Raw genomic sequence first — 12,500 nt, forward strand, 5'->3', positions numbered from 1 at the left:
TGTGCGTGCGTGCTAAAGAAGGACCTCTGTGAGCTGGATTCAGCCGTGGCAAGAACAGCAGCTGTCAGAACATCATCGATGACTTGATTCATGTGTTCATAAGCAGGCAGGCAGAGGGTGGGGCCTAGGCGCTCAGTGAAGAACCCTAGCAGCTAGAAAACACACACACACACACACACACACACACACACACACACACACACACACACACACACACACATACACACACGCGCACACGCACACACACAGACACACACACAGACACACACACAGACACACACACAGACACACACACAGACACACACACACACACACACACACACACACACACACACACACACACAGGATGGACGTGTTGGCATATGAAGAACATGTGCCTCTCCACCAGCAGGTGGCAATACAGCCCCAGAGTATAATGGAGATGCTTCCTTCAGACTGATTGCTCTGGCGTGACTGTCCTCAACTGTTGGATGTCGACAAGTGCCTTGTCAGACAGGAAGTGAACAAAATCTCCCAGCATGTTACTAGCACCCTGTTAGTCAGGGAGGTGCCCTTTTCACACCTGACACTGGAAGACCTGTGCACATGGATACTTCTAAGGGGTTCAAATGTAATAGCTGAACGAAGACCAGTTAGACAGGTTTAAAAAGAGACTGGATGCTTCTAGACCGAATGCACTGTTTGTTCCATTATTTTTTATTATATACACAATTAGAATATAATGTCATGGTCTGGGTCTGAGTTTATAGTGTAATAACATGCCTCATTCTTCACAAACAAATATTTGGAAGTCTGACACTAAACATATTGGTTTTACATTTTGAACATCTCAGAATAACTGAGGGCAAAGAGCAAAGCGATCAGCACATTTAAACAGCTCACAGGAGGCAACATCTTAAACACCTGAGATAAACCGCTTCAGGTCTGGCTGCCATAATCTGTTTAACTGTAAGAATTCATATCACATAAAAGGACGAATGGAAAAAAGATAATTAATACCTGTATTTCATGCTATTTTGACAGCTGCAAATTTTGTAAGATCAAATGTACTTAGTAAGATACTTGAGGAAATGATGAAAAGCAGTTTGAGGGAGAAACCACCCAGTTGCACATTATGCACTATGAAGAAAAAAAAAGAATCTAAAACCACAAGCCATAGGCAATGACTATCATCTCAGTAGGTGGCAGTAGTGTTAAAGAGTTTGTTTAACATTTTGAAACGATGCAGATGAAATGTCTTCGCCCTGCGTTATCTTCCCACAGACAAACTCGGAGTTGTCTGACTGGTCTGTGCCAATGGTCCTCTCAGCACCCAAATAAACAAGCACACAGGCATGAAATTGTGCGCGCACACACACACATGCATGCATTGCACACACACACACACACACACACACAGACACACACAAAGAAACCCTAGCATTTGTTTTAAACACTTGAACATGTCTTGCATCCTTCTTCAGCCCCACATGTGGCTTCAAGCTGTTTATTGGCTTGATGTGTGTGAAGTTTGTTCATCTGAAATCTCACATGTGGACACACACGTGCACTAGCAGATGTGCCCCCCCTCCCCCAACACACACACACACACACACACACACACACACACATTCCTTCTCGCTTCCAGTCTGTCCCTGTGATGAGAGCATCAATACACAGATGTACAAGTTTATTGTGCATCCCGTGTGGTGAGTTTTAACTGCACCCAGCGGGGCCAGATCTTTATGTTGCTATTGCATTTGAGGAACCCTGCTTTCCTTTGTCTGCTCTTTCCTCCAAAGGTTCCTGCATTTCTAGGGAATGATTTTAATAATGATAAAATGTTCACTACTCACAGCACAAAGCAAATAAGTTGATTAAGACGATCTGAAAGGTTGGACAGAACATTTAGTGTGATAGCTGACCGTGAAATCTATTTAGACCTGCTCAGACCTGTATTGGCTTAACCTTCAGTGTGCATGAATCATTAAAGCATCAAATCTGTCCTCAGGATGAAGAACTGAACAGCGTGTGTTTGCTTTCCTTCTCTCATTCATGTTAGTGGTGTAGGAGAATGGCTAGCTATCAGACTGGAAGGGCAACTTTACCTTGGTGGGGTAACTGTTTTTCTCCAGGTGAGTCCTAACCAGGCCTGTATGGTGGATAAACGCGGTCAGGGGCATCACTGATGTAACCATGACATACACATTCACCGTAGCAACCAGGCCCTGATTGGCTAAGGGGCTGGATTGGGCACGTAGGCTCCTAAAAGATATGGGATTAGAGGTGGGTATGAAGACCATGTATAACAAGTAACAGACAGCACTCTGAATCTGTAACAGACAGCACTCTGAATCTGTAACAGACAGCACTCTGAATCTGTAACAGACAGCACTCTGAATCTGTAACAGACAGCACTCTGAATCTGTAACAGACAGCACTCTGAATCTGTAACAGACAAGGCATCTGACCCTTCGTTTCCAGTGCGATGGGGAGTCCCCTCCTGATCCAGCCTGGAGGGAGCGCAGGCAGATGGAATTATGGGTAATGACAGTCCTGACAATCAAAAAGGAAAAGAAGGAAATTAGTTCAAACCCTTGCAGTCTGTGAGGATGCAATTCCCACGCCCTACCCATCTGCCGATTGCAACAGTCAGCCACAGCCAGCTGCAAGGGCTTGAGCTACTGCGAGGAACGTCCCACGAGGGTTCCTGAAGCTGCTCCGAAACACCTGCCACTGCATCCACAGCTCCACCAGGTTTCCTTTACCACACAGTCTTAAAGGCAAACACGGGAGGAGCACATCGGCCGCGCAGTCTGTTATAGACATAAATAAATCTTCTCAAATGGCCCTAATTTAGCAGGTAAGAATAAGGACGTGGGGGTGTGTGAATGAGGTAAGGTGTTTATGAGTGTGATGAACATGAGGGGACTGGAGATGTGTGAGCACAGACAACATGTGTGGATAAGTGCAGCAGTATGTAAGACGTGTGGATGCTTCCATCACCAAATGCCTTGATGATATCTCACATATGTCGAGTGTAATACTGAGGCAGAGCGCTAGTAATAAAAATACCTCTGAAGCCTAGACACAGTGGCAATAAACACACACAAAATATGCACACACACACACACACACACACACACACACACATACACACACACAGGCTTGGGAAAACATGGAAAATTCATAAATGTGTTCATGATCCATGGTTCTTCCAGGGCCCTTAACCAGTACCCGAGTGTGAGAGAATTACTGAACCTGCAGACGGGTCAACCAGAGAGACAAGTACCCTGTGCGTGTGTGTGCGTGCGCGCGTGCATGCATGTGTGTGTGTTTTCCATGCCTCCAGATGTAATCACGAAAAAGACAACCTTCCTAGCTACCCCTCAAACTGCCGGGACTCAAGCACCCATCCCTGTTTGTGTGGGCGTCTGGCCAGCAGGAAAAGCCAATATTGTTCCAGACCTGGAGACAATAGCTCCCTTTCAAGACAGCGTGCCTGCATGGCAGCCAAAAAGCCCCAAATCAATCACTACTGTCCCCAAACGGAGAAGCATTTATCCTCATCTCATAAAGTCTTTTAGTGTTTATGGCCATAATTGGCCGAAGAAGCAAACGCAAACAGGCATTATCATCTTCAAAGGGTCCTGATGAACACCAGACCTGCTCCTCCTGCTCAGCCATGTGAGAAAGACCAGGAGCTGTTTCTAGTTCCGCATTATAAAACCTGAGTGAGCAGATCATTATGATGATTATGTGGCATTTGAAGCGTACATTTAACCTCTTAAGTAGTTACAGTAGGGAGGAGGCCTCTGTAAATACTACCTAAGAAGCTGATCTTTCCCAGTAATCACAGCATGAGCACAGAACCAGGACTCCCTTCACTTTCATGGCTAAAACGTTCCTGTTTAAGCAATCAAAGAAAATACATAATCGCGTAAAATTAGTAAAACAACGACATCCCAATCTTTTTGTGTTTGGCGAGTTTTTCTGCTAAAAATTAAGTCCAAATGGTACCCGAATTCAGCAACACGGGCTCAACCCCGCCAAAAAACTGAAATTAGACCGTTCGTCACACGCAGCAAGCTAACGAAGAAGCAACAGATGCTAACATGGCGGCCAGCCCGGAACAAACCGTCTGCTATCCAAGCAATGAAAAAGATATCGAGATGTGATGGCCTGCTACGTGTAACACAAGGAGTACGAGTTGAACTGAAAGTGCGCGCCTCAGAAAGCGAAAACAAATATAGCACCAAACAAGATGACATAATAACCTTGCCAAGGCAGAGTACTGTGAGTGGCCTTTGACAGAGTTCGTGCTTAAGGTGGACGACTTGAAAAAGGTGCAGTATCCGAGAAACATAGCGACATACGTTTTGCACAGATCCTTCAATAACAGAGTCGCCGGTGCTGACACCTCTGCGCCTCCTCTATTCAGCAGAGCGCAGAGGTGGAGCGGACACGGAGTGAGCTGCACACATGCAAACAGCGTTGGCGGAGACGCCGTCGTCTTTGCTGGGAATTCAATTCGGCCGCACTAAAACGCAGCGTACGAGCACAGCGAGTAGGAGAGAAGGATCATCTGACAGTGGGCAGCGCGCAAATATCACACGATGGCGTCACAAAGATGCTAGCGAGCAGATGACGTCATGCCCGGGCTGCCCGCGTGTTTCTCGTGGGGCTGTAAGGTGCATTCCGTTCGGGGCAAGTACACTCGGTTATGTTTCCAGTGATGGATTTGTTATCTTCCTGTGTGCGTACGGTTTTGTTTTTTTTGGGGTTTTTTTACGATGTAATTTATGTTTGCAGCCAGTTTATATATACCCAGTTTGAGATGATAACTTTCACCTACGGACAGATCAAATCCTAGAATGTGAGGGCAATAAACACACATGTCAAGCTAAAGCAAGTCACGAGGAAAATACAGCAATTAAATGTGTGGTTTTCTCCCGGACATCTGTTTAACCCCTGGTGATGTAGTTAGTGTGAGGAAGAGACAGGCTTTTCAGTTTTCTGCCTTCCTCAGCACACCTCATGAGGGGTATTCACTCTCATTCATAAACCTGTGCCTCTTCTGTTCAGTGTCACTGAAATCCGATTTATTATCCAATGTGAAATTGGATAATTTCATATTAAATCAGTTTTATGTGTATGGGCCAAATAATGATAACCCATCCTTTCATATATCTCAACACTGACTGATATGAATGGCCATTTTATCATTATCATTCAACAGAAGCTGGAAAAATCTCCACTTGGATAGACACTTCACATCCTCAGACAAGAAAAGAGCTGCTTCAGTGTAAAAGAGTTCAACTTGGTGAGTGTGGGGAGAAGTAAGTACCCCAACCAGCTGTTATTTAGTAAGTACTAAATCAGAATTTTTGGTTTCTGATCAGCCAGTGATAGTTTTTGGGATGTTCCCCAACCCCCCCCCCCCCCCCCCATCTTAGCAATCCTTATATTGTTATGTATTTTGACTTGTGTCTAGTGGGGCAGTGTATATCCTGTTGATGGTTTATACTGCTTTCCATGAAACCAGAAGTGCCATCAACGACAAATGCTGTGTCACACTGAACACATCCTTCACTGTACGTTTACCCACCTGACAACCGGCTGTCCATCAGAAAGCGGCAGGTTCCACCCATGTCGAAAAAAGCCCCCACAAATGCAGGTATGATGTTGACCTGGAAAGAGGTTTGACCCAGCTGAGATTCATTATGAGATTTTACTGTCAAATAAATAAGTTTCCATGTGAAATCTCAGGTCTGTTCTATTTATAACTTAGTGAATAAGAGTGAATGTTGAGTGGGTGTTGACAGGGACTAAAACTGACTTCATTTGAAACACAGAGGACTGTCCTTAGCGCTAGCTGTTCAGAGGCTCAAATCAATGCAGTGTTATTGTTATCAAAAGGGCAGAGGAGATAAAATGGCTTCCAGATTGGATTGGTTATGTTAGGACATTAATATACATTAACAGGCTTTTTGGCATTAATGGACTTGGGGCTTCATTTCAAGATGGAGCTGAAATCACGATAGGTCACTCTCTCTGCACAGACGTTGGCCTTCACTAAGGTCTGCCTTCTAGAAATAGTTTTGCCTCTGAATCTCTTGGCCAGATCTGGTTTCACATCCGTTTTCAACAACGAGGCAGGAATTGGAGCACTTTTCCATGAACTGTGTCTCAGCTACAGAGCGCCAGTCACTCTGAATTCATTCTGTACTCCAAACTGAAAAACTGTGGTAGTGGCCAAAAGCACATCAGGCACACTGGTGAATGGACCTACCTTTTGGTAAGGCTGCGGATGTGCAACACTGATTTTTCGGAGGCAACTTTTTTCAGAGTCTTTTAGGCATATCAACAGAGACCACTCACGACCATCTGGAGGGAGAGAGAGAGAGAACAAGAAACAGTAAGAGGGTGGGGAGAGACGGAGCAAACGATGGGAGAAAAAGTGGATGGAGTCTAATGAACGTGTACACGCTCATGTGTAAGCAAATAAGCAAGCAGACGCTTGCTCATTCACACGCGCACACACGCACGTGTGCGCGACTTGCAGTAGTGCAAGCTTCAGAGTAACAATGTGTGTAACTAAAAGAAAACACATATTTGGAGGTGCCTGTGCCTTCTGTCCTTAGACTACAAACCAGTCGAATCAAGACCCCCTGCTGTGAAGCCTTTAAAGTGATGATAAAAGCGGCTTACATAACCCCGTAGCAACAAACTGGAGAGAGGGATTTTTCATTCTATCATTATTTACTTATCATAAAACTGGATACATATTTTTAAAATAAAGTTACTGCTGTTTTGCCTTTCAAAATCAGACAGAATCAGTCTCGGAGGCCAAATGCTTCATGGTCATAAATTAGGCCTCCAATCCCCAGGTCCCCACATTTCTAATCACCTTGCTGCAGGAGCCCTGCTAGAGACCCAGAACTGGCAACCCCAGCAAGGTGTTTTGGTTTTTTTTTTGCAACAATGGTCATAACATATTTTGAAATGATCACAGAAAGGGACTCAGATTCCAAGAGGTTTTGCGATCACTTGGTCTCGGGTGATGCACCAGAGCATGCGGACTGAGAAGCACACAGGAACCTGGCACACGGCGCGAGGGAGGGGAATGGGAGACAGAGGAAAAGGGGACATGGAAGAACGGGGCCACATCTGGGAGTTATTGTGCAGGAGGAAGCAGACTGGTGCGTGTCTGGCGCTGCTCCAGGGGCCAACCGCCACGTGACAGCCCTGCACTGAATGACAGGAAGTAGTATGTAAACCACAAAAAGGGCATTGTAGGGAATCTGTTCCTGCCTTACTTCAAAAAACTGACTGACAAAAAAAACCCATCTATTTCTTGTTATCATACAGCCCTTTAATACTGGTTTTGGGCCACCCAAAAATGTATTTATTTATTTAATTAAATTAATTAGTTAATAAATTAATTATTAAGTTATTTATCTTGACAGTATTTTTATTTAAGTGTTTATTTGCATGATAAACACCATGCAACACAAGCACGAATGCAAAAAGTAATTTACATGAATACAATAAGTAGAAAGAATTTTTTTCCTTGTGTTTTTCAAAAAGGTCATGAAACTTTGATCTTTTAAAAAACCTCTTTCAACATGGCAATGAATTCAAAGAAATCAAAGCACGATCTCAGTACAATTCCTGGAACCAGGAAAAGACCAGTTACTCACTGAGCAGAACAGAAGAGTCTGACTATAGCAGTGCGGTACCTCCTGGACTGGTGCAAACAGCGAAAACAAAAACACAAAAGAAAGTCCCGGGAATCCTGGAGAAAACCCCAATGGATGCCTAGTTTTGATGAGTATGCCTTTGCTTTTCTTATCAACAGTTTTAAACCTTATTTTCCTGTGCACGTTTTGCACAGTGTGTCTATTATGCATATGACCATAGAGCGGCTGGAGACCGTAGAGCAGCTAGCACAGTGCAGGGTGCATGCTATTCAGCTGCCTGTTCAGCCGGCCTTGTCCAACAATCGTGCACAGTTGTACAATAGCTTTAGAAAAAAAAATTGACTCTGAATTTGTATAATTTTCTTCACACCAGGAACCAGAACAATTTAAAAGCACCCAGCTATCTCAACCAAGCGATGCAACCTTAACAGACAGCTAAACAGAACTGTGTTCTGCATGCTGATCTGTGACCTGTAACCAGATCAACTATCTGGAAGTGTATTACTTATGCACATGAGAATGGGGAATTACAGGAGCCAAAGGTACATTGAACGTCAACATCAACAAAAGTCTATCTGAAACACAACTCACAATGCGTGAAAGGGGTCTATTCAGCTTACATGAATTAGGGGTTTATTTAGTGTCCTGGATGTAAGAAAACACTATAACTATAACACTCTGGAGTCGGAGGTGGAAAACTGCTCTTATGAAACACTGAAAAGGAAGAGAGTAATAAAAGCTTAATCTTGTTATTATCCGAGTTAATAACACAACCCTTTAGACACAGGCCTGGATAGAGTCTCTCCACAAGCAGCACAGACATTAAAGAGTGTTTCTTCCACTGCCAACATACCACGTACACATGCCTTCTGTGATGCAGCAGCCAACACCACATCACTACACACACACACGCGCAAACAAACACACATACACCCCAAATGAGGTTTGCAATTTACAGAGTGAACAGAGAGATGCTTCTCATGTTGCAAAAAAAAAAATTCCTCTGTTGGTTTCAACTCAACAAGTCTTGTGTGTGTGTGTGTGTGTGTGTGTGCGCGTGTTTAGCTATATTCTTGCTGTGCCACTGTACAATGGAAGCTAGGAGCAGGGCTGTCAGCCTAATGGCGTGGGTGCTCAGTTGTCCTGTCCATCAGTTTGACTAGCAGCTGCCGGTAGCCTGCAGGTTAAACTCACTGTTAAACTCGCTCAGTGTTCACACCTGTTCTGAGCCTTCGATTTCAGTCACACACACACACACACACACACACACACACACTCCAGCAAGCTGTGATTACATCCATTTGACGATGCCATAAAAATTAATTGCTTAATATCAAGAAAAAGGCACAAGAAAAAAAAATCATGGGTTTTTGAAAATGAGAATGTTATGTCCACTGATATTTCACCAGTTTAAAACACACCAGTGGACCTTCACAGTTTCAGTGACTGTTTCCCACTTCTAGCAAATCAAGCAGGACATGCCTACATAAAACACTGCTCTCTGAAGCTACTGTCCAATTACTAGAAAGTGTGTCCACTGAGATATTCGGCTAAATTGTTGTCATCACTGCTGGAAAATCAGTATGTGGCATAAGTGTCAGGATGGAAGTGTAAGGGGGAGGGGCCACAGGGAAGGAAGGGCGCGGGGGAGGGGGGGCAGTTCAGGAGGCTGGCTGTGATGTTCCAGCACTACTGAAATTCAGCAGAGATCAAAGTCAGTGGCCCCAACCATACTCTTAAGAAAACTAGGCTCGCATAGCAACAGCCAAAACCAGCCTCTTCCAGTAGAGCGAGACAGTGCCTTCATACAAGTTAGAAAGCAAGGGTGTGTGTGTGTGTGTGTGTGTGTGTGTGTGTGTGTGTGTGTGTGTGTGTGTGTGAGAGAGAGAGGTACTGAGCACTGATTCCATCAAGCACCTCACCCCACATAATATATTGCCAATGAATTATTTTCTTTAAAGTTTCATAAGGTTTTTGTGTGTACATTAAGCAAATATACTGTAAATGAGTGTGGGTATAAATTGCTTATTGTAGCTTATTGTAAAGTATACATTAACTAATTATGTATAAAATGTGCTTTAAGGCACCAAACTAGTCTTAGTAAAAGCAATTTCTGCAAGTGTGCTTACAGTCTGTATTGGATGAATGGTGACTTTTGGTAATTGACTTCAAATTCCCTGTTTTCCCTGCATAATTCACATACACATGATAAAGATAAACGAGACACTGAAGAGTGACTACATTGGGATTAGTCAACCTCAAGTCATCTGCTCTCTAATACACGCACGCACGCACCTGTCAGATCGCGTCTGAAGGAGTTGCTGGTCTCAGCGTAGCGGCCCTGTTCGACATGGTAACCCTGCTCCTGGAGAACCCTCCAGTACAGCTGTACCTCTGTGTCTGAGGGAACATGCTGCCCAGCCAGCACAATGGCTCGCTCCACGCAGCCCCGCTTAGGCCCGCGCACCTGAGAGGAAGAGGCAGGGGGGGCCGAGAGACAGAGAGGGAGAAAAGAAAGAGGGGGAGAGGCAGAGAAACGGGGGAAGAGGGGAAGAGAGAACTGAAACGCAGAATTCATTTGGGAAAGAATCAGACAAACTTTGCTTCTCAATCCTGAACTGGATACACATAGTTCAACAACGAAATACACAAATGTTTCACCCTTTAAATGAGCCGTTTAAGCCGAAGTAGGCTGACAAAACCACATCAGTGGAACAAAGCCACCGCTGGCTGTGTCACTGACACGGATCACAGCATTACTGACTAATCCGGCAATAGGACCCTCTCCAGTACCTGTGTTCATTACAGGAGATCTGTAGGGGCTGACTTCCCGCTGCGCTGATGCTTTCTGAAGGGCTGGGGGGAGGAGCGTGGGCCATATGCGCCAGGCTCCTTGGAGGATTAGACCTTACACAGGCAGGCCAGCGGCGAGGAGAACCGGGAGGAAGCAGACAGCGTGCAGGAGAGCTGCGGGGGAGGGGACGGCATGACCTCCGGCGCAGCAGCACGGGGCGTGACCCGAAACACGGCCCACACGCCGCAGCTCAGAGTAACAGGACTTCAGCTCACCATTAGCTAGCAGAGCGCTAATGCTGCCTGAAAGGTGTAATCCTGCAGCCTGGCATAAAGGGAAGCGTAGGGCGAGGGCACGTCGGATGAGTCAGTGTGCTGAGGTGAAAGCGCAGGGCGACGGGGCTGAGAGAGGGTGATGGGTAAGAGGTGCGAGAGGAAATGAGGGGGGGTGGATGGTATGGGGTAGATGGGGTAGGAGAGTGGTGTGGGAGAGGAGACACGCAGCTGTGCCGACTAGGGCTAAAGCTCTGGCCTCTGCCCCAGCAGGAAGCAGACGGAGGCGGTTTGGTTTGGTTTCCCGCCTCGCTCTCTCTCTCTCTCTCTCTCTCTGGCTACGGGGTCAGCTCAGGCATGTTTGGGCCATTGCTGTAATGCAAGAACTTCTGCATGGTGGCTATAAACAGGCTCCGCCGAAGCAAAAAAGGCAGTGCGATAATTGCACGGTTTAGATTAGCATATGCAGCCGGAGGTCCTAGACAGGAAGGAAGAGAGCTTTGGGAAGGGGAATGGAGGAGGCGGAGCCCAGAGCGAGGCTTAAGGGGGAGGAGGCGGAGCCGAGAGCGAGGCAGTGGCGTTGACGAGGAACGAGGAAGCGGATTGGAGAAGGCTGGCAGGAGAGCACTGTCTGACAGAGGAGGGACCAGAGAGGTACAAAGAGGGAAAATGAAGGATGGTAGGCATTAGGCAGACTGGGAAACTGGGGGTGTAAGGGGTGAGGGACTAGTTAAAGGAGGAGGAGGAAGACCGAGGCTTTAAGCTGTACTCTGGGCATGGGAGTTCTCCTCTCTCATGTGGCTGAACTCCCAGATGGAAAGATTTATGAGCTAGAAGGAGTAGATCTCTGAGGAATTGTGTATGTGAGTAAATGAGAGAGAGTAAGAGAGCGAGCGAGAGAGAGAAGCAAAATAAACATGAGTGCTCACGGGTGTTTCCTCTATGTTGTGAGATGGGATTTCCCATCACACTAAATGTTAGTGGGAGTGTCGAAAATCATTCTTACTCTTATTATGACATCTAATGGCTTCTTATAACACTTTTGAAATCCCAGACAGAAACCAGAACAAATATAACCAGAAAATAACAGGGAGGTTGTTACACATAAATTACATATAAATATGGGTGTCACTCAAAGATTTATGGCAGTGCTGGAACGCGACCCTGCCCACCCTACTGTTGCACGCAATCACACAAAAAAGACAAACACTATGATAGTCTCTCCAGGAAAGATGGCAGGGCAGGACTCAGCGAGACACTGGGGAGTCCCCTGTCCCAGTGTCCAACCAGTGCCCCAGTCTAAGATTGGCCAGTGTGTCTGTGTGTGTGTGTGTGTGTGTGTGTGTGTGTGTGTGTTTTTTAGGTGGGTGGTCACAGCATTTGCCAATACTAAATTGCGTAGTGACCACAGCTATAAATAAACCCAACTATCTTTATAAACCTCAGCTCCTGCTTCCATCCCTAAGGGTCATAACCTCTCGGGCACTGGTGTCTCTTACAATGCTATGCCTGGTTCATTTTTACCGCTGCACACTTCAGATTCCCTCAGAAAAGCATTATGATAAATAAAACTTCATCCCGTCCTTCTGTTTCGCTAAAGATGCTAAACTAGTATAATGAGTGGAACACTATGATCAAACATCAAAGCACACTGTCCAGGATTAAATGTTTTAGTACTGAATAACATGTTAATTATAAACAATTCAGCACTCTTTTTACCCAGTGTGATAAAGACATCCAAGTACCTATGCA

The 12,500-nt window shown here is 45.5% G+C and overlaps 1 protein-coding gene across 1 annotated transcript in view; it reads right to left on the bottom strand.

Moving 5' to 3' along the window:
* Positions 1-12,500, bottom strand: part of cped1 (cadherin-like and PC-esterase domain containing 1) — a 44,588-nt gene that overhangs the window by 27,898 nt on the left and 4,190 nt on the right. Inside the window, exons 2-7 of the mRNA XM_027018616.2 lie at positions 9,978-10,149; positions 6,272-6,366; positions 5,588-5,669; positions 2,451-2,535; positions 2,088-2,244; positions 25-152 (exon numbers count right to left, since the gene is read on the bottom strand). Coding sequence (XP_026874417.2) covers positions 25-152; positions 2,088-2,244; positions 2,451-2,535; positions 5,588-5,669; positions 6,272-6,366; positions 9,978-10,149 — 719 coding nt within the window. The remainder of the gene's footprint in view (positions 1-24; positions 153-2,087; positions 2,245-2,450; positions 2,536-5,587; positions 5,670-6,271; positions 6,367-9,977; positions 10,150-12,500) is intronic.

The sequence above is a fragment of the Electrophorus electricus genome, chromosome 7 (genome assembly GCF_013358815.1).
Source record: "Electrophorus electricus isolate fEleEle1 chromosome 7, fEleEle1.pri, whole genome shotgun sequence".
NCBI lineage: Eukaryota > Metazoa > Chordata > Actinopteri > Gymnotiformes > Gymnotidae > Electrophorus > Electrophorus electricus.